This window comes from Lytechinus variegatus, chromosome 1, assembly GCF_018143015.1.
Source record: "Lytechinus variegatus isolate NC3 chromosome 1, Lvar_3.0, whole genome shotgun sequence".
Classification (NCBI taxonomy): Eukaryota; Metazoa; Echinodermata; class Echinoidea; order Temnopleuroida; family Toxopneustidae; genus Lytechinus; species Lytechinus variegatus.
This window is the reverse complement of record NC_054740.1, coordinates 55880458-55899339: the sequence shown is the minus strand read 5'-3', so window position 1 is coordinate 55899339 and position 18882 is coordinate 55880458. Positions and strand designations below refer to the sequence as shown.

Sequence of the window (18882 nt, the reverse complement as noted above, 5' to 3'; positions counted from 1 at the left end):
TTAATACTGAATATTGTATTTACCATGGAAACCTTGACTTTGTTTTGATACTGTGCCCTTTTACCATGGCAGTTACACTAAAATGGAAAATTTACCACAAACGCATTGTAATTATTTATGCAATGGGGACAATGATTAAATAGAACCACAGCAATGATAAACCTCCCGTGTTATATGTTACGTGGGAGTAAAGCTCTAATTTCAAATTGTGAACAGGGTTTGACATGTTTTTCTCCCTAATGATCTATTTTGGAAGCTTATCTGTCACTCCATCCATCTTTCCTTGACCTACATAAACTTGATGCTTGCTTGACATCACAACCCCCATCTCCATTCTTGTCAGTGTCTTTCCGGTCCGATCCCATTGTCCACTTGTCTTTGTTTGTCTCTTCGTCTCATTCTCATCTCATTTATGCAACCGAAACCGTCCTTTCTTCTGTCTCATCCCCTCAAAAATTTTCAATGGACGAAATTGCTAGTAACTTAATAAGAACCTTGTACATGTAAACAGTCACATATTTTGGTCTTTGGACTGCTTGAGATAGTATTTTGATAGTTTTATTGCAATAATTCAACACGCTTTCCAGAAAATATGTTCCTATGTTATATTTTGAATTCTCCAGAAGGTCATTGGTATCTAAAAGTACTTTCCAATAGAATAAAAATCAATATAATGATTAAAATATTGCTCAAGAAAGGTTAAGTCCACCCCATAAAAGACTTGATGTGAATAAAGAGAAAATAAAAAATCATCAAAACTGGATTCGAGATTATGAAGTTATGTTACATTCATTTCATATGGGTTAGGGTGGTCCATAGACTATAGTTATTTGGTAACTTTGCCTAACGCCTGGCAGCTCATCCAGGTGAATCCAGTGTTCAACTATTTTTTGTGTTACTGTATTACCTTGTATTATTGTAACAATTATTTTTTAATCATTGTATTTGACTTGTTTGATTTTCTGCCAAATAAAATACCAGTAATAACAATAATAATTCATTCACTCACCTTTACATTTGAACATTTTGCTTATTTTCACAAAATTCATGTAGTTAAATGCAAACTACTTTGAGATGCAAATCAAACAGTTCATTATATATATATATTTTTTTCAAATTTCTATTTATCATGGGTTGTAATTTTCCTATAACTTAATAACATTGAATCAAAGTTACTTGATGATCTTTGGTGTATTCCTTATCATAATAAAATAAAAAAACTTCCTGCTTGACGGTTTTTCTATTAATATTGATAAATGGCAGGTAATATCTCTATCTATCAAGGCTTCCCAGGAAAAACTTGAGTTTTAAAATCAATTTCCTTCCTCTCCATAGTCATTAGCTCACCTTTTAAATTAAAAATTCATCAGTTTTTTTCTGACTGCCTATCTTATATATTTCCTTAAGTTTTTTTTAATTGAGAATCAACAAATAACACCTGCTCTCATAAAACAGATCATGAGAGGATAACATGTGACGGAGCCCTCATATACGATCATTATCTGTATGATCAAGGACTCTCTTGGTCTTCATGCTTTTTTTATATTATTTCTTATCAAGAAATGTCCTCCTATATTCCTTACTTACCCTTGCTTGGAGGTGTTCCACCTCCTTTGCATGCCTCTCATCCTTATCCATCTCAATCTGTTTCTGAAGACGTTCTTTTTCCTCTAATTCCTCTTCCCTGTAATGCAAAATAGACGTTAAACAAAATATAGCTGGATTAATTTGATTTACTTCCACAATCTAATCTCTCAACAAATTTATGAAGTTACTTATGGAGGCATGAATTAAAAAAAAATCCTATTTGGCCTGTGTTATGGTGAAGAAATACGATAATAATACAATAACACAAATATGATAATTATAAAATAAAGAGGGGGTGCACAACCCTGTATTCAAATGTATCTATGCCATTCCTTTTCAAGCAATTGTCCAAAATAAACTTTCAGAAAGTTTAAGAAACATACTTTAGCGTTTGCAATGAAATTATGAAATTGTACAATAGAAGAATTCATGCAAGAATAGACATTATGAACGATTACCTGAAAACTCAAGTTTATCAATGAAATCAAACAAAGCAAGCACAGAATGCATTGATTTGACATAGTATTGAAACATATATTGAAACATATTCCAAGGAACTCAAATCATTTTGAAATGGAAACCTGAATTCGTTAGGTATAATAAGGAATTTTTAATCGATTAAAAATAATGAAACATGAACTTTGACAGATTATGCATATATATTGATAGAAATACCAGGGGAAACAAGAAATAAAAACATCACTGTATAACAACACAAAAAACATCTGTTTTTTTTTCTTTATATATATAGTTATACTTTCTCTTGTTTTGAATAACATACCGACATATCAATCCTTAGCTTAAGTGAGTGGCAAATGGCCTATATTTCAGTCTGATATGACACAGTAGGAATGACAGAAAGTTACAAGGAGAGAAATTCAGATGGAAAAAAAGATGGGATATTGATTGTTCCATGAAAAACAAAGAGAATCAAGGTCTAAGAAAAGAAGAGAAGGGAGAAAGAGTCAAGGTGTGTGTGTGTGTGTGTGTGAGAGGGAGAGAGAGGGGTGAGAGAGCGAGAAAAAAGGGGGTGAGAGAACGAGAGAGATAGGGAGGGAGAAAGAGAACAAGGCAGGGAGAAGGGAGGGAGACGAATGACAGATGAAGAATAGATGGAAGGTGATCACACCAACTTGGAGACAACAAGAAGGGGGATGTATTACAAGGGCCTCAATCCGAAGACCTATAATTTCATTTGCCTGCAAACTATTGCTCCTATTTCAGCCGATTCTTCACCAATTCAGATTGATTCACAGAAACACCTTCTCTCGCCTCTCAGTTTTTAATTCATCCGATCTCCGAACAATCCATCCTCCGTTTCAAGCGAGGCGAATAATGAGCACGATTTAGTGACCTATATATCTAGACTAATTGTGCAGTAAAGACTTCTGTTCTGTTGTGGGCAGCTATATGTCCCATCAGAATTCATCTCAATCAAACCTGACCCCTGTTTCACAACGGTTAGCGATTGATCGCGTGGTTCCTTTCTACAATCGATTGCATTGACTACTCTGTATGATAAAGCATCATAACCACCACCACGGTCGATCGCTGAGCTTCAAGTACCGGAGCAACGATCATAAATACGACATCCACTGGGAAAACTTGTGATCTTGTCCTCAAGCTCATCTTCAAAACTCAGAATTGTAACAATTAATGGAAAATGCACAAAAATAAACTGTAATGAAACATGGTTAAGAAAGATAATTCTAATGCCAGCTCTATACCTAATGCCTCAAATATCTAGAAGGTGTTCAGAACTTCGGCCTAGATCTCTAATTCACATCATGAGTTGTGAGTGATCTGATCAATCACAACTATGGAAGGTCAGCAACGTCAATATCTATTATGCATGTTTGTTCAAAATATTTTCTAACTCTGATGTATATTCATGCATTCATAGTTTTCTTCAAAAATTCACTGTGCTTCTCTTTGATTACAAAGGACGTGCAAATTTCCAGTACAAAAAATTATGACACTGGTGGATTTCCATAGAGTTACAACTGATTGGATCAATTGTAACTCTTTGTTAGACATTTACACACTTTTTCATCTGGAACTTCTTCACAAAAATAACCAGAGGATTCACAGAGAGGGGAAAACACATCACAGTGTCTTTCACTACTGTTGTACAGTAAGATCAATCTGTCTTAACAATCGAACGACACATCTCCTTTCTCTCAAGCAGCATTTCTTGAATAATTAAACGCTAAAACTTAATGTCATGACCCACTAATTCATGACTTCAGCAGTCTGTAAATAACAATGTCTCAACGGACAGTGCATACATCAGGAACAAATCAAAACTGCAATCTCCAAAATGGTTTCTAAAGAGCAAACCAGCCAGGAAGCCCAGAGCTAGCAGACATCTTATTAAACCAATCACTCACGCCGCCTTACATCAATTAAACTACATCTCCAGATTGACACATGAGCCAACCTTCCAGTCAAAACAAAGTAAAGCACTTCCGCCATCTTTATATGGAACTGTCTACCTCAAGGGCCAATCGTCCCAACTGTTCTCTTAGAGAAGCATTTGGTGATGATCAAAACAAAATGAACATCACTTGCAGTGTTACGGTTTAAAATATCTATTTATAAGTCGATTGAAGCATAATGAGATTGCCAATAAATGACATAAAGCGTTATTTCCAAAGTGGAAAGTTCCCCTTGCTTGATGCTGATGACGTCTGCAATGCCAGAAGTGCCTCTATTGTGAAAGGTATTGCAAAACATCCCCAAGACACCAGAACACAGTGTTTTCATTATTAAAATGAATGTCATTGTTTGTAATCAATTCTTAAATCTATCTATGAAACATAAAGGGGTGATTTAATGTACCCGGAGAGATGACCCTTGATGGAAAGACCATACGTCTGATGTGAAGAAATTTTTCTATTCCAAACCCATCATTGCTTCAACAACCAAAGTTCATCCCTTCTTGATGATTTCCTAGGCTAATGATGCTAAACAAACGGAGTGAAAAATCAAGAAGTCAACACCAATAGGTTAACACCTTACTTTAAATCAATTGCAGTCCAGGGTATCTGATGTCAAGTTAACACCTCATGTAATGTGTAATGCACCATTGATTAGATGGCCTATCAAAGCTTCATAATTCATTATTTTTTTTATTTATTTTCTATTTTTACACCCCCAACATGTATTTGTTTTTCTCTCTCTTCTTTCTTTTATCATTGTGCTTTATATCTTTTGAAAAGTTGCTATAATTGAATAAAATGTATCAGAACTACAATTTTTTTTCTATAAAATAACAAAATGCACGGATTATACAATACTGTTTCCTCAGGCATCTTGACAGTGGTTGCTCTCAGCCAATCAGATGCAAGGATTTCAGTAGCTTATAAAAGTTATCAGTGAAATATCTGTGACTATCTGCTTCATGAAATATGCTCCTAAGATGTTATCTAAATTAAACCCTCTGAGAGTTCAACAATTCAGCAGTCAAGAGGGATATTAAAAAAACACTTAACATTCCAAGACTCACACATTCCTACCAAAGTTCGTCTTCTGGGAAGAGAGCGATTGTGTATGACGTAACAGGCGACTGGCTTGCCTATGTCTGCGAGACCATTTCCCCCAATGAAGCATGCATGACCCTGGTGAGTCTGAAGTATGCTTAAGTGAACATAGAAGAAGACCCAGCTGTGACTCACTTTAGTCCCATCCCGATCTCAAACACTTGTTGTCACACCAGACTCTAGACTGGTCAACACAGGATGACGTCTTGACTGGCTACCCATCTCAATCACTTCCTGTCAACCTAGACTGTAGACCGATCAACATAGGATGACGTCTTGCCTGGCGACCCACCTCAAACACTTCTTGTCACCCGAGACTGTAGACCAATGAACACAGGATGACTGGTTACCCATCTCACATCTCAAACACTTCTTGTCAGCCGAGACTCTATACCAATGAACATAACATGACGTCTTGACTGACTAGCCATCTCAAACACATCCTGTCATCCTAGACTGTAGACTGATCAACATAAGATGACGTCTTCACTGGCCACCCATCTCACAAGCACCCCCCTCTCAAGGACCATACCATACAACCTATTGGCTAATGAAATGAATCTCATCAAAATGTTCTTCACATTACCACAGTCAGCCTTCAAATTCAATTTGGCCTTGGGAACCTCATTTTGTATGCCAGGAGAAAATCAACAGGTACAAAATAATTTAAGAAATGGGATAATAACCCTTTCTTTTTCAATATTTGATACACAAGGTCACTGAATCAATACAAATTTCAATTTAGTGGATGATTTGTGACATACATGTACATTATCTTCTCTAAATGTCTTGTGGATATCTATAGGGCTAGATATCACCAATATATGCAGGTATCTTGTCAATTTGGGGGATTTTTCTTATTAAATGTAATGAACCCACTGGAAGTTTTACCATCATATGGTAGCATTATTGATTCATCAAATCTAATATGTGTTGTGGTCTAGTGGATATGTCTCCAGGCTATAGATCACAAGGTCCCGGGTTCTAATCCTCCCACGGCACCAACATTCGATGGCAAGGCCTTGACCTGCATTTTGCCACACACAACCCAGGTTTGGTAAATGGCCACCAGACATTAGTTTGATCCTTGAAATACTAAAGCACCTTCTAAGAAACTATGCTAATGCTGGGTTTATACCTTTGCAGCAACAGGACCCCGCCTTACAAAGAGTTACGATAGATCCAATTGATCATAACTATGGAAATCCATCAGTGTCATAATTTTTTTCTACAGGGAATTCACACAATCTCCTTAACCCTATCTAGGCCGGGGGGGGGGGCCTCAGAGGCCCCCCCCCTCAACGAATCGCGCGATAATTTCGCCATGCGAAATTTTTTGACCGCGCCGCTCGCTGACTTTTTACTTTCAAGTCTTGCGCAACTTTTGAGACCAATTTGGCGTCACCCGGGTACGTGGTTCCGAAATTACGCAACATTATGTAAGTGCATGTCGGACCAAAAATTGCTCAAAACGTGATTTCGTGTACAAAGTCAATGCAAATTGCGTTTTCAACCAAAATTCATAAATGTATGATTATTTTTAGTTTTGTTGGTCTAAATATATTTATTTTATGCTTTTTATGATCACAGAAGAGTCCCCAACAAATTTCATTGAAAAAACAATGAAAAACAAAAGGTCAAAAAACAAAGAAATACATAAGAAATTGCAAAAAACAATATAATACATAAGAAAATGATTTGATATCGCAATTTTTTTCATCTACACTTGCTAAAAACACCACAAAGAATTTGTATACCAAAAATTAGTACATTTGGAGCTTTATTCAGGGAGTTAGAGGTAAAAGTATGATTTCGCATACTAATTACGCATAAATTAGCATAATCACTCAATAGCAATTCGCATGAAATAAATTACTATACAATCTTGTAGGTTATGTCCCAGGCAAACTGCGTGCCAATTTTCGGCGCGATCGCGCGGTCGACGGCTGAGATCTTAAGGGGGGGCCTGGGAGGCCCCCCCCCCGCCTTATGAATTCCCAAAATACCCCGGCCTAGATAGGGTTAAAACAAAAAGAATCATACTGAATCTTCAAGAGAAAGATAAATGTATGAAAATACATCACATCTAGAAAATATTTTGAACGAATTTGCATTTTTATTTTAAAGATTGACGTTTTTGGCCATCCATAGTTGTGATTGATTGGATCGATCATAACTCTTTGTAAGACAGGGCCCAGGAGTGCCATATCTGACAGACATGTGTGCTATATACAGTAAGAACACACTCTAATCAATATCATATTGAACTTGTAACTTCTGAAGGTTTCCATGGCGAAGAAGAAGAAGAAGGTGTAGTGAGTTTCATGGTACACCACATAATCTTTTTGTGGGCATATGTTGGTCCTAAAAAGGGACACCCAATCTTTTTTTAAAGAAAAATAATTGGGATTTTTGTAGTTGTCTAATTAATCTCATACTTTAACGAGTCTCATATTTCCTCTTATTCAGAAACATTACCTGTGAGTGATGCTGCTTTTACCATCTTAACCATCACAAGTGAAATAAAACAAAAATTCACAATTTTTTTTTTACAAACATTTAATCATTTGTTAGCAGCATCTCAATATCTGCTATCATTGAACCATGCCAAACTCTATCTCCATCCTATTGTATCCCCCAAGCCATAGCTGATGTCTCTTGACAGCTTTGAATTAACCGAGGTTCCTTTTTATAATGTGTTTCTAAAATGGCAATCCAAACAATTAGCTGCAGTAGGTACACTGGCCAGGTACCCTGAGGTTTAGAGTGGATGTCATTTGAAATGAGACCTTAATCTATCACATCAGAAGGAAAGAGAATCTTAACAATCTCCCGATCCAGTTAAAGGCATTGTTTAAAATTGATCTGACTTTTTACTGTGAGGTCTTTTTGTTACTTGTTTTTGTAATATGCTGTAAGACTGCTGCCCTGAAAAAATTGCACCTGTAAGTCAATATTTAGTGCTTTTAAAAGGCCAAAAATTATATAAGAAACATAGTTCAAATTTATTCTGTACACTGCATGCGTTACAATTAGAATCTCCAACAACAAAATTAAATGATCTTCCATCAATCATGTCTTACAATGTCTGAAAATTGTTTTTTTTTCTTCCTGGGTGCTTTTTATCTACATGAACAGTATGAAGTACAATACACATACATATGTTAAGGATATTTTCAACAAGATCTTTGTAATGTAAACTAATGTCTTTCAAAGTTTCACAAGTCTGACTAATAACTGCTTGAATATTATCACTTGTTAGTGTTATTTGGATGAATTTTCAAAATGCCTGAAGCAGGTAAACTTGATCATAAGACGGCAAACTTGATCACATGAAAATTTGAGCATGAATTTGCCTGTGCACTCAGACATGAGATCGACAACTGTAAATCCTTTTTCATCTCATTTCTACTTCTCTTATTTCCCTTGTATCAATCCTTTATCCCTCCCAAATTTTCTTCTTTTTTTTCTTTCCTGTCATTTCTCTCCTCCTTTCTGTTTTCCTCTATTTTTCCTATCTATTTCTTACAATCTCTCTCTCTCTCTTTACCCCATCCCGATCTGTCTGTCAGTCTGACTCTGACCAGCCCTCCTTTCCGTTTTCCTCTATTTTTCCTATCTATTTCTTACAATCTCTCTCTCTCACTCTTTACCCCATCCCGATCTGTCTGTCAGTCTGACTCTAACCAGCCATTCTTTCTATTTTCCTCTATTTTTCCTATCTATTACTTACAATCTCTCTCTCTCTCTTTACCCCATCCCGATCTGTCTGTCAGTCTGACTCTGACCAGCCCTCCTTTCCGTTTTCCTCTATTTTTCCTATCTATTTCTTACAATCTCTCTCTCTCTCTTTACCCCATCCCGATCTGTCTGTCAGTCTGACTCTGACCAGCCCTTCTTTCTGTTTTCCTCTATTTTTCCTATCTATTTCTTACAATCTCTCTCTCTCTCTTTACCCCATCCCGATCTGTCTATCAGTCTGACTCTGACCAGCCCTCCTTTCCGTTTTCCTCTATTTTTCCTACCTATTTCTTACAATCTCTCTCTCACTCTTTACCCCATCCTGATCAGTCTGTCAGTCTAACCAGCCTTTTTTTTTCTCTTGCCCTCTCTTGATGATTCCCTCTCTCTTCTCCTCCATCAGCATGTAAGGATGTGACATCATAGAAGTCATGAGTGCTCTTGAGCTATGCCTGTAACCTCCCTGACGTATCGGCGATGCGTCAAATTAGCAATCAACCATGAACCCTACTACTTGATTGTACAAGTGTTGGCAAAGTACTCTAGGCATTCTAGGTAAGGTTACCCTTTTTAGGTCGTTTTAAAACCCTTGTTATCACATGACGTTGAGGGGATGATTAATTACATTTTAATTTTCCCCTTTTTATGTCATTTTAGAATGGTTAAAAATATTTCTTCTTCTTTCTCTTCGTCTTCTTCTCCTCCTCCTCTTCTTCTTCTTCTTATGTATCTGTTGTGTACTCTTTGCATACGTGTTTCATACGCTCTATATCCATCAAGCGTCCGTCCACTGTGATTTCATTGTTTCGCCCATTTCGTCCATTGTCTGGAGCGGCTGAAAATGGATGGAGCCACCCCGAAATTCTGCTTGTCCACTGTATCCGTTATGAATTTGTCGGCCAGTGGGATAAATAATGTAACCTAAACCACCAGACTTTAGAATCAATATCCAACCAAAGATTCTACATCACTTAACATTTATTCCTCGAAAACAAAGTTACATTGATAGCATGTTTACAGCTGACCGCAAGAAGGTTCCTATATCTATTGCAAAGGGGATCAAAGGCCTTCTTCTGGGAACATGACGCAGCGTGGTGTTGATGTCAACATTGCTGTGAAAGAAAGGCGGCTTAGCCTCAATCCTGACTGAGGAGTTCCTAGTTAGCCGACCCTTTGTGGGTTAATCCTTTTCTCCTCCATGACGAGAATGCTGCAAGGTGTTTTTTCATCTTCTCCTCCATCTCCTTGAAGACTACCAAGGCCCAACCTTGCCCCAAACAAGGACAGCTTGGATTCCTAAGAACAACATCTCTTGAAAGCTTTCCTTTCTCTTGAATAACACACTGACATTGACAGCGTCATTGTTCTGCCCACAGGAATACTACTTCATTTCAATCAGTGACAGGATGGTGGGAATCACAGGACAAACAGGAAAAGGAATAAATGCATAAATTAATCAGACAGTATCAATAAGAGAGGAAATGAAGAGACAAAAAAAGCCACCTGGGACAAAGAAACTTTGTGCAACTTTAATGTTTAATGATTTTTACATTAAAAGTCAACCCATATTTTGTATCATCTGACAGAATTTACAGCAGGAAGTAGAGAATAAAGTTATCCCCTTGAGGTGCAAAATGGAGTTCTCAAGGTTCTGTAAAAAAAAATCACTCACTTTGTACTTTTCACTACAGTTAAGCAATATTTTCAGATGGGGAAACTGTTTCATGAAGTGATTTGTCAGTGACTTCATTGAAAAAATGTTATAAGCTACTGAAATCATTGTATCTAATTGGCTAAGAGCAGAATATGGTAAATGAACAACACTCTTTAGCAAGTGACTGTAAACCGCGGTGTCATGCAGGCGGCGTGGTCTAGTGGTTACCACTCTCATTCAGTCAGAAGAAGGACATGGGTTCAAATCCCAGCATGGCGTGCCTTCCTTCAGGAAGAAATCGATCTACACTGTGCTGCGCTCGACCTAGGTGAGCTGAATGGGTATCTGCTAGGATTTATTCCATGAACGTTTATTTGGCCTATATGGCAGCTCAGCTACAGCCGTACTCATATCATTTATAGAACATTTTTTTAAAGCTTGATTGCATTGACTATAGTACAATCAATCGTGAAACTCAAGCATAATAATAATAGGCATTTGTATTGCGCTTTCTATCTAAACACAATCTATTTCGAGGCGCATTGTTATTATCATTACCCCGGCTTTAGCTCGAGCTGCCTTTCAGCACTCGTGCATTCAAGGAATTAATCCTGTCGGGTACCCATTCACCTCACCTGGGTCGAGTGCAGCACAGTGTGGATAAATTTCTTGCTGAAGGAAAACACGTCATGGCTGGGATTCGAACCTACGACCCTCTGCTTGAAAGGCGGGAGTTGGAACCACAAGACCACGATGCGCCCACATACCTGGAGGGTGAAATCTTCACAAATCCTTTGACCTACCTCGCTTGAAGGTCCTTGATGAGTTTCTTGGCTTTGTGATATTTCTTTTCCAAACCGGCATGTTGTTCTCTTGAATCGTTGAGTGCGTTCTTCATGCTGTCAATCTCCGTCTGTATCTTCTCCAACCCCGACTCCAGGACGGCCATCCGTCGATCCTGAGCTTCTATGTGGTTCTTTAAACGCTTCTCCTCCGCCTCCCAGCCCTGTGCCTGCAGAGCCTACAAACAAAAACAAAATTTAAGTTTTCTAGATTCAGGCCATTGACAGGAAAACTGAAATATACATTGCATCCCACAAAAAAAGGAAACCCGTTTACAGAGATAAATATCACAATTATTAAACATGTTTCTACTATAAATTTGATACTCATGGCAAGACTGGAATCTCATCTCCAATTTGAAACCAACAGCTAGGCAAATCGTTCATGCATGGCAGATTTACAAACAATAAATATTCAGTCATATCAGAAACAATTTGCGCAGAAACTCACGTTTGAATCTGAATCCATGGAGAATCTTAACGAAGAATACAAAAAGATATACTATTGAGTCAAATGTCAAATTAGCAGTCATCGTATCTTGAATCAAGCTTGTGAAATTTTTCTGTGCAATCTGGTTTTGACATTAAAATTTGAAAGTTAACTCGTCTATTGATGCGTGAAGTGTTCATCCCATGTTAGGTATCAAAATACGGAGGAATAAATGTATAAATTGTATTACTATGTAAATGAAATATAATTTATTTGCCTTTAAAGAAAAAAAGACATGGAAATTCCGGTTTCCTTTTTTTCTGGGATGCACTGTATTCAATGATATAAGCACTAATACTGGCTCCCATTGCATTCTTCTTCAGAAGTCAATCCTGAAACCTAACTACAGGAGCCCTAGGAATCTCTAATCAAATAAAAACTAGTGAGGAAATACCTTTTCTCAGAAAAAGAGGAGTTTCAATTGGTAACAGGCACAAACATTTGTATGCACATTCGGTATATACCACATAATCTTGTATCAGGTCCATGATATCTGTAGCTGTGTCAAGAGATAATTGTGCACAGCAAATTACATGTAGCTTTTCGGCCCAGGGTTATTTGTCTTATGGTCTTTAATTTTAATCTTGTCAATATCAAACGTATATTCCTTTATTTTTTATTTGTGCATGTGTAGCAATTGTATTGCTTTATTACTTGAATATATATATCATTGTATGTATAGTAATTCATTATGTTAAGTATTCTAGCTGTTGGATTAATAAATTCTATTGCTTTTTTTATTATCATTATTTAGTAATTCCAACTCTTGTAATTTGTAATTTGTGATATGATAATAATTTACTCAGTACATTTCCTTCTCTTGTTAAATGTTCAATTATATTAATGTATGCTACTTAATCACTTTGTAAAGCGCTTAGAAACACCATGTATTAAGTGCTATACAAATACACTACGGTATATCATTATTATCATCATCACCACCACCACGACCACCATCACCATCACCATCACCATCACCATCACCACCACCACCACACCACCACCACCACCACCACCACCACCACCACCACCACCACCACCATCATCATCATCATCATCATCATCATCATCATAACTACTATCATTATCAGGGTCAAGTTCTCTTTTTTTTTCATTTCATCACTTAAAAATGCTTGAGAAGATTTAGCCTCAGGGATCACAATCTGGTGCAAGATTTGGCTGGGTGAGTCATGACTGAATATGTCTTGATATTACCTGGGTGGGAAAAGTCATTAGGTGATTTCAAGTCCGGTGTTGTAAAGCCTTGGTGTTGGTGTTGGCGTTGAAATTTAGATTGCTTCCCCTAGCTCCAAAACTTATTCAGAGTTTGCAGAACGATCCAGATCACATTATCGACATCTCAACGACTATTGAGTGACTTTTCGGGACCATCTTCATTTTATGTTTGGTGTTATAATCGTGTAAAAATTGACCTTACACCAACACCAAAAGGTCAACACTGAACTTGAAATCACCCATTGGGTTTGAAGGCTACCTACCTGGATCTTAAGATTTGGTATTTCAGCCTCGGCCATGGCAAGTTTGTACTGAGTCTCCTTGAGTTTGATCCTGAGGTTGGAGTAGTCTTCAGCCGTAGCTTCCGACGGAGAGACCACCGAGCTTCCACCGCCACTGCTCAGGGTGTCGTCAAGGTCAAAGGTACCCTGGATCAGCTGATTGTCATCGGGGGATTCCCCAGGCATCTCTACCGATGGTGTATCCTCTTCAGGTGAAGGCTGGTGAAGAGAACAAAAAAGAAAGAATCTATGAAATGTGACAAGAACACTGAACTTTACCATTGCTTTTAACTTTTTGTACATTAATTTTACAATTAATTGTAAATTTTACAGGGATGAGGTTAATAATGATAATAATACAGTTCTTATATAGCGCATTTCAGACCTGAAGGACTCTCAATGCACTTTACAAAAATAAAAATTATACAACATAAGGAATTACTTAGAATAACAGTTAACAACATCAACATTAATCGGTTACATACATGTATGGCATAAGTATTGGGAAAGGCCTATTTGAATGCTTCATTAAAAAGAAATGTTTTAAGTTGTGATGAGGCATCGTTCGACTTGATCATGACATCAAAAAGGTCACTAGCAAAAATTACGGAACTCTACTCCACCAGCACGTTTACAGTGTAAAGTAAAAACAAGCATGTAAAGACTCTCCCAGTGTTGAATAATAGAGAAGTTAATAAAATGAATGATGCATTAATTCTATGCCATTAAAATAGGAGAAGTACAGGACGCTTGAATTAACCAAGTAAAAGAATAAGATGTGGGTGTAGGTTTAATTTTTGTAACATTTTATACATACAAAAAATAAAAAGGAATTCAAGCCTCGTTTATTTCATTCAATCTATTGACCTGAATTCGAGTTATAACTACACAAACTCTGCCATCTCCTAAAAAAAGAAACGACGATGGCAATGATCTCCTTTTTTCACCATCCGTAGACAATAAAGAAAATGGCTGTTGACGACAAGTCATGGGAAAGATGCACAAAGGTGTATGAAATATAGGGGCAAATTCAAAGAAAATGACGTAAATACGGTAAGAGAAGACAGGAAATTGGAAGAGAAGAAAAAAAACCAGCAGAGTAAATAATAATTAAGAGAAAAATAATGCCGTCTCGAGAAACGGAGGATATTACAAGTATCAACTTACTTATAAATATATTAATTTGTCTCAGGCAGAATTGTTTTTCACTTTTTGTTTTTGATAATATATCCGAACAAAGTTCTACATCATAGTTTTGAGGGTAAAAAAAAATCAACTTTCATCGAACTTTCAAACTACACTCATAGCATGCATGTAAAATTTTGTTAGTTAAATGGATAAATAAGATTTTTCTTCATTTCAATTACCAAACTAGTTAAAACCTTGTTTAAACACAGCACAACAAATGTCTTCAACATCAAAATAATTGTCTACCTTGTATCAGGAACGTTCATATTGTGTAGAAATTCTCAAATTGAAAAAAAAATGTCATTGAATGTTATACAGACAACCTTATGACATTGCACTTTTGCAATACCTTGGATCGGTTGAAAGCTAATTTGTAACCCGACTATGTAAAAAGGGTATGTTGTCATAGTAACAATTTCTTATGTACATTCATTTCCAATTTACAGGGTACTTTAATTGTCATTGAGCTTAGTTAGTGAGCCCACCAGAAAATGAACATATTTTAAGTGTACAAGGTCTGCCATGTTTTAGATATTTAATTTTGAACTCAGGTAATGAAATATTACTTCTAATGAAGTTTGTTTCTCTGGGTAGTGTTGTTGTCTACATTCAACACTCAGCATGAAGGAATGAATTTTGTGGTGGGGTTCACTAATATGCTTTTCACACTTCACATATTTTCCTTAACCCCTGGACATTGGTGGGGCTAAGACCCCCCCTCCCCCCAGCCCCACCAATTTCCTGGGGTTAAGCTTAGCCCTCTTTGTTTCCGCACGTTTTAGCAAAGTGGGCTAGCACAGTAAATAGTACGGTACTATCTGGCCCTGCAAAAAACAGGGTTAGCCGGTATATTGCGGTGCTAGCACCACAATTGCGGTGCAAGAGATGCAGTGTGAAACGAAACCGCGTTAAAGAAAAGTGGGGCTAAGCATTAGCCCATCACAGTGGTCGAAATTGCCATTGATCACGCTCTGTGTGGCAAAATCATCAATATTCATTAGCTGTGCGATAGTCGGGGATTAAGGCGTTAACCCCGGCTAAGCAAGTAGTATGGGGTTAAGAAAGACGGTGTGAAACCAAAATAAGATAGGATGGGGTTAAGGAAATGCAGTGTGAAATGCATATAACTTTTGAGCACAACTGTATACATGTATATCTTAAATTTGAATTGAAATGAGTATCATACCACTGGTTGTTTATTAACAGGAGGAGGAGGAGGAGGAGGAGCCGGATGAGATGGAGGAGCACTGATGCGATCCCGGTTGAGAGATTGATTGATGAGAGCTGCCACCTCACTGTTCTCACTGTCCTTCTCTCGACCAATCAGAAACCTGCATGGAAAGATTCGAAAATAAACATCATATTTTTATCAATAACTGATATCTACATACAGAGATACATCATAAAAACTATTATAAGGTACAGGTTTTACAAAAAAAGTCAAAGAGACGAGTCTGAAGTTCATGGTGGATTCCGGCAAGCGTCTTTTCACCACTAAATTCACACATTCATCATAGACATTAACGATATGGAATGAAGGGGAAGTCCCTGGAGCCTGTAATGAAGGTACTAAGCATCTTTTACATCTGCTTTCTCCCATTTCCCAATATTTTGTCTACGATGGATCTGAGAATTAGTGATGAAAAGACGCTTGCAGGACTCCTTAAAGGGGAAGTTCACCCTGACAAAAAGTTTATTGTAAAAATAGCAGAAAAAATAATAAAAAATATTGCCGAAGGTTTGAGAAAAATTCATCAAATAATTAAAAAGTTATTAGAATTTCAATTATTTGATTTGTGACGTCATATGCGAGCAGCATTCCTACATAGCGAATGGTAAAAAATCAATGAAATGTCATTTTCTCAGAAAATTGAAAATAGTTTTCACTGTACCTTTTGTATATCAATAGACAAATCATTTCACACCCGATCATGAAAAGAAAACAAAATTAAGACATCAGGAACCATACAAAATTTGAGATTCATGCATTTTATATTACATAACACATGGGGCAGCTGCTCGTTTATGACGTCACAAATCCAAAACTTTGAACTCCAATAACTTTCTTACTCTTTAACGGATTTACCTCAAACCTTCACCGATATTTTTTACTATTTTTTCTGCTATTTTTACAACAAAGTTTTCTTCAGGGTGAACTTCCCCTTTAATTAACACACTCATCACAGACATCAACACTGTGGAATGCAGGGAAAGTCCCCCAATCCTGCTTTAAATGGAAGCATCTTTTACAGCATTGTTTTGTCTATGATGAATGTGGAGATTGGTGATGAAAAGACGCTTCTCTGACTTCTGAAAGTGCTTAAAGATAAATTCCAGTTCTGGTAATGATCTCAAAATGACTTTTTACAGAATCCAATATAATGTCCACCCAAGTGTCTGTTTGTATGAATAAAAAATATGTGCCAAAGGATTCTGGAAGAAATTGTGTAATTGCTGAGAAATAAGCGCGGATTCGGTCACTTCCGTCGGGTCTTTATTCCAGCAATAATAATACACTGTCCCACGTGTGCCTATCTGTGTTGGTGATCTTCAGTGTGAACATTTTTCAGCGTAGATTTCAAGATTTCACAAAGTTCAGTTTATGTAACTGTACCAGATCTAGATCCTCGATGATATACTGACAATTAAGCCTGGTTTTACAGACTTTCTCATGAGATCAGTGTTTAGTGCCACTACTAGCATTTCTCTTTAAGGACAGACTTCAATCAAGATTTACTTAAAACAACAACAAAGAAAGGATTATTTGTCCTTAGATCAACTTCATACATAATTATCATCCCCGATATGACGCTCTCACGAAAAAAAAAACTGGTATGGAGTCAAAACAAGAAGCAGAACCCATATGAACACATATTACAGATGAATCTATAGGCTACTATTTACAGGCCATTAGTGTAATATTTCAAGTCAATGAATGCAAACACATTGATTTTTGAAGGAATTAATACACAATGGTTCCTGAATGGTATATCATATCCTAAAGAATTACAATGTATGAGTCATCCAAGTTATATTGTCTTTCTGAATTTACACTATTCACCAAAGGTTATATTTAAAGAAAAAAAATTGACCCTATGAATGACTGGGTCATGGATATAAAGCTTTAAGTAGTAGAATTCACAAAATGAAATAAAACAAATCTGGAAATGAATTGAAGAAAAAAAAAGCAACCAATGCCTATTATTATGACACGTTCAACTACATGATGATTTGTTTTCAGCCTGTACTCCTGTAGAATTTTTTTTTTCATGTGATATGGTCTTATACTCATTTTGTACTGACTGCTTTAAGTACATTATTTTCTACTGTATGGATTGATAAAGGTAATGAAATAAAATACAAAGTAATATCTTTCTATTAATATTAACAGAAATGAAACTATATATATATATTTATTTTGTGATTGACTTCCCTTCCTGTTTCATAAGGGGTGGGTGCAGCCTTAACCAAAGGATAAACTTAAAGATGGGTGATTTATGAAAAGTTGTTTTTGCTAACAAGATAAGGAATATTACCTCAATATTAAGATCCAATAATTGGTATTTTACATCGTAAAATGTACAAACATGTTTAGATCTTTCACCTACATTTAGATGAATATGGGAGTGGCTCTTAGATTTATTAGATGATAAAATGTTCCCTGGATACATAAAGGAAACAAAGGCTTATCTTGATGTGATGCTTTTAAAACTCTGTCAGTAGGCGTACGCCATCATTTAATACAACATCAAAAGATGGAAAGGACATTAGGAGTCGTCACAAAACACCCACGTTTAAGGCTAATAATCTTTAAGGAGTCGGCTCGCTTTTCACGATTGCTTAGAGGACCAATAACAGGGATTAATAAGATATGATGCCTTGGATGAAGATGGTTTCCATGGCGATAGGATGAAGAATGCCTTCCGAGATGGAGGAGGGAGAGGGAGTCGGGAGAAAATTGGGACAGGTTATCAATGAAGGAATGAAAAGATTGGAGTTTCTTTTCATCACAGACCAAGAGAGAAGGGGGGGGGAGAACGAGAAAGAAAAAAAATGAAATAAAAATAAGAGAGTGAAAGGGGAGTGAGAGTAGAGATGAAGGAGAGAAAAGATAAGAGGAAAAAGTTAAGCGAGTGAGAGAGAAAGAGAGAAAAGAAGGGAGGAAAAAGTTAAGCGAGTGAGAGAGAAAGAAAAAAGAGAAAAACAGAAGAGAGTGAAAGGGGAGTGACAGTAGAGATGCAGGAGAGAAATGATAAGAGGAAACAAAATCAAGCAAGAGAGAGATAGAGAAAGAAGGGAGTGAGGATAGAGACGAAGAGCG

General features: G+C 36.8%; 1 protein-coding gene across 11 annotated transcripts in view; it reads right to left on the bottom strand.

Moving 5' to 3' along the window:
• LOC121417485 (neurabin-1-like) overlaps positions 1-18882 on the bottom strand; it is a 96844-nt gene that overhangs the window by 33348 nt on the left and 44614 nt on the right. For all 11 annotated transcript variants that reach the window (XM_041611208.1, XM_041611234.1, XM_041611241.1 and 8 more), the window contains 4 exons: positions 15748-15892; positions 13356-13592; positions 11328-11545; positions 1588-1684 (listed from right to left, as the gene is read on the bottom strand). In XM_041611208.1, the coding sequence (XP_041467142.1) occupies positions 1588-1684; positions 11328-11545; positions 13356-13592; positions 15748-15892 (697 nt within the window). The remainder of the gene's footprint in view (positions 1-1587; positions 1685-11327; positions 11546-13355; positions 13593-15747; positions 15893-18882) is intronic.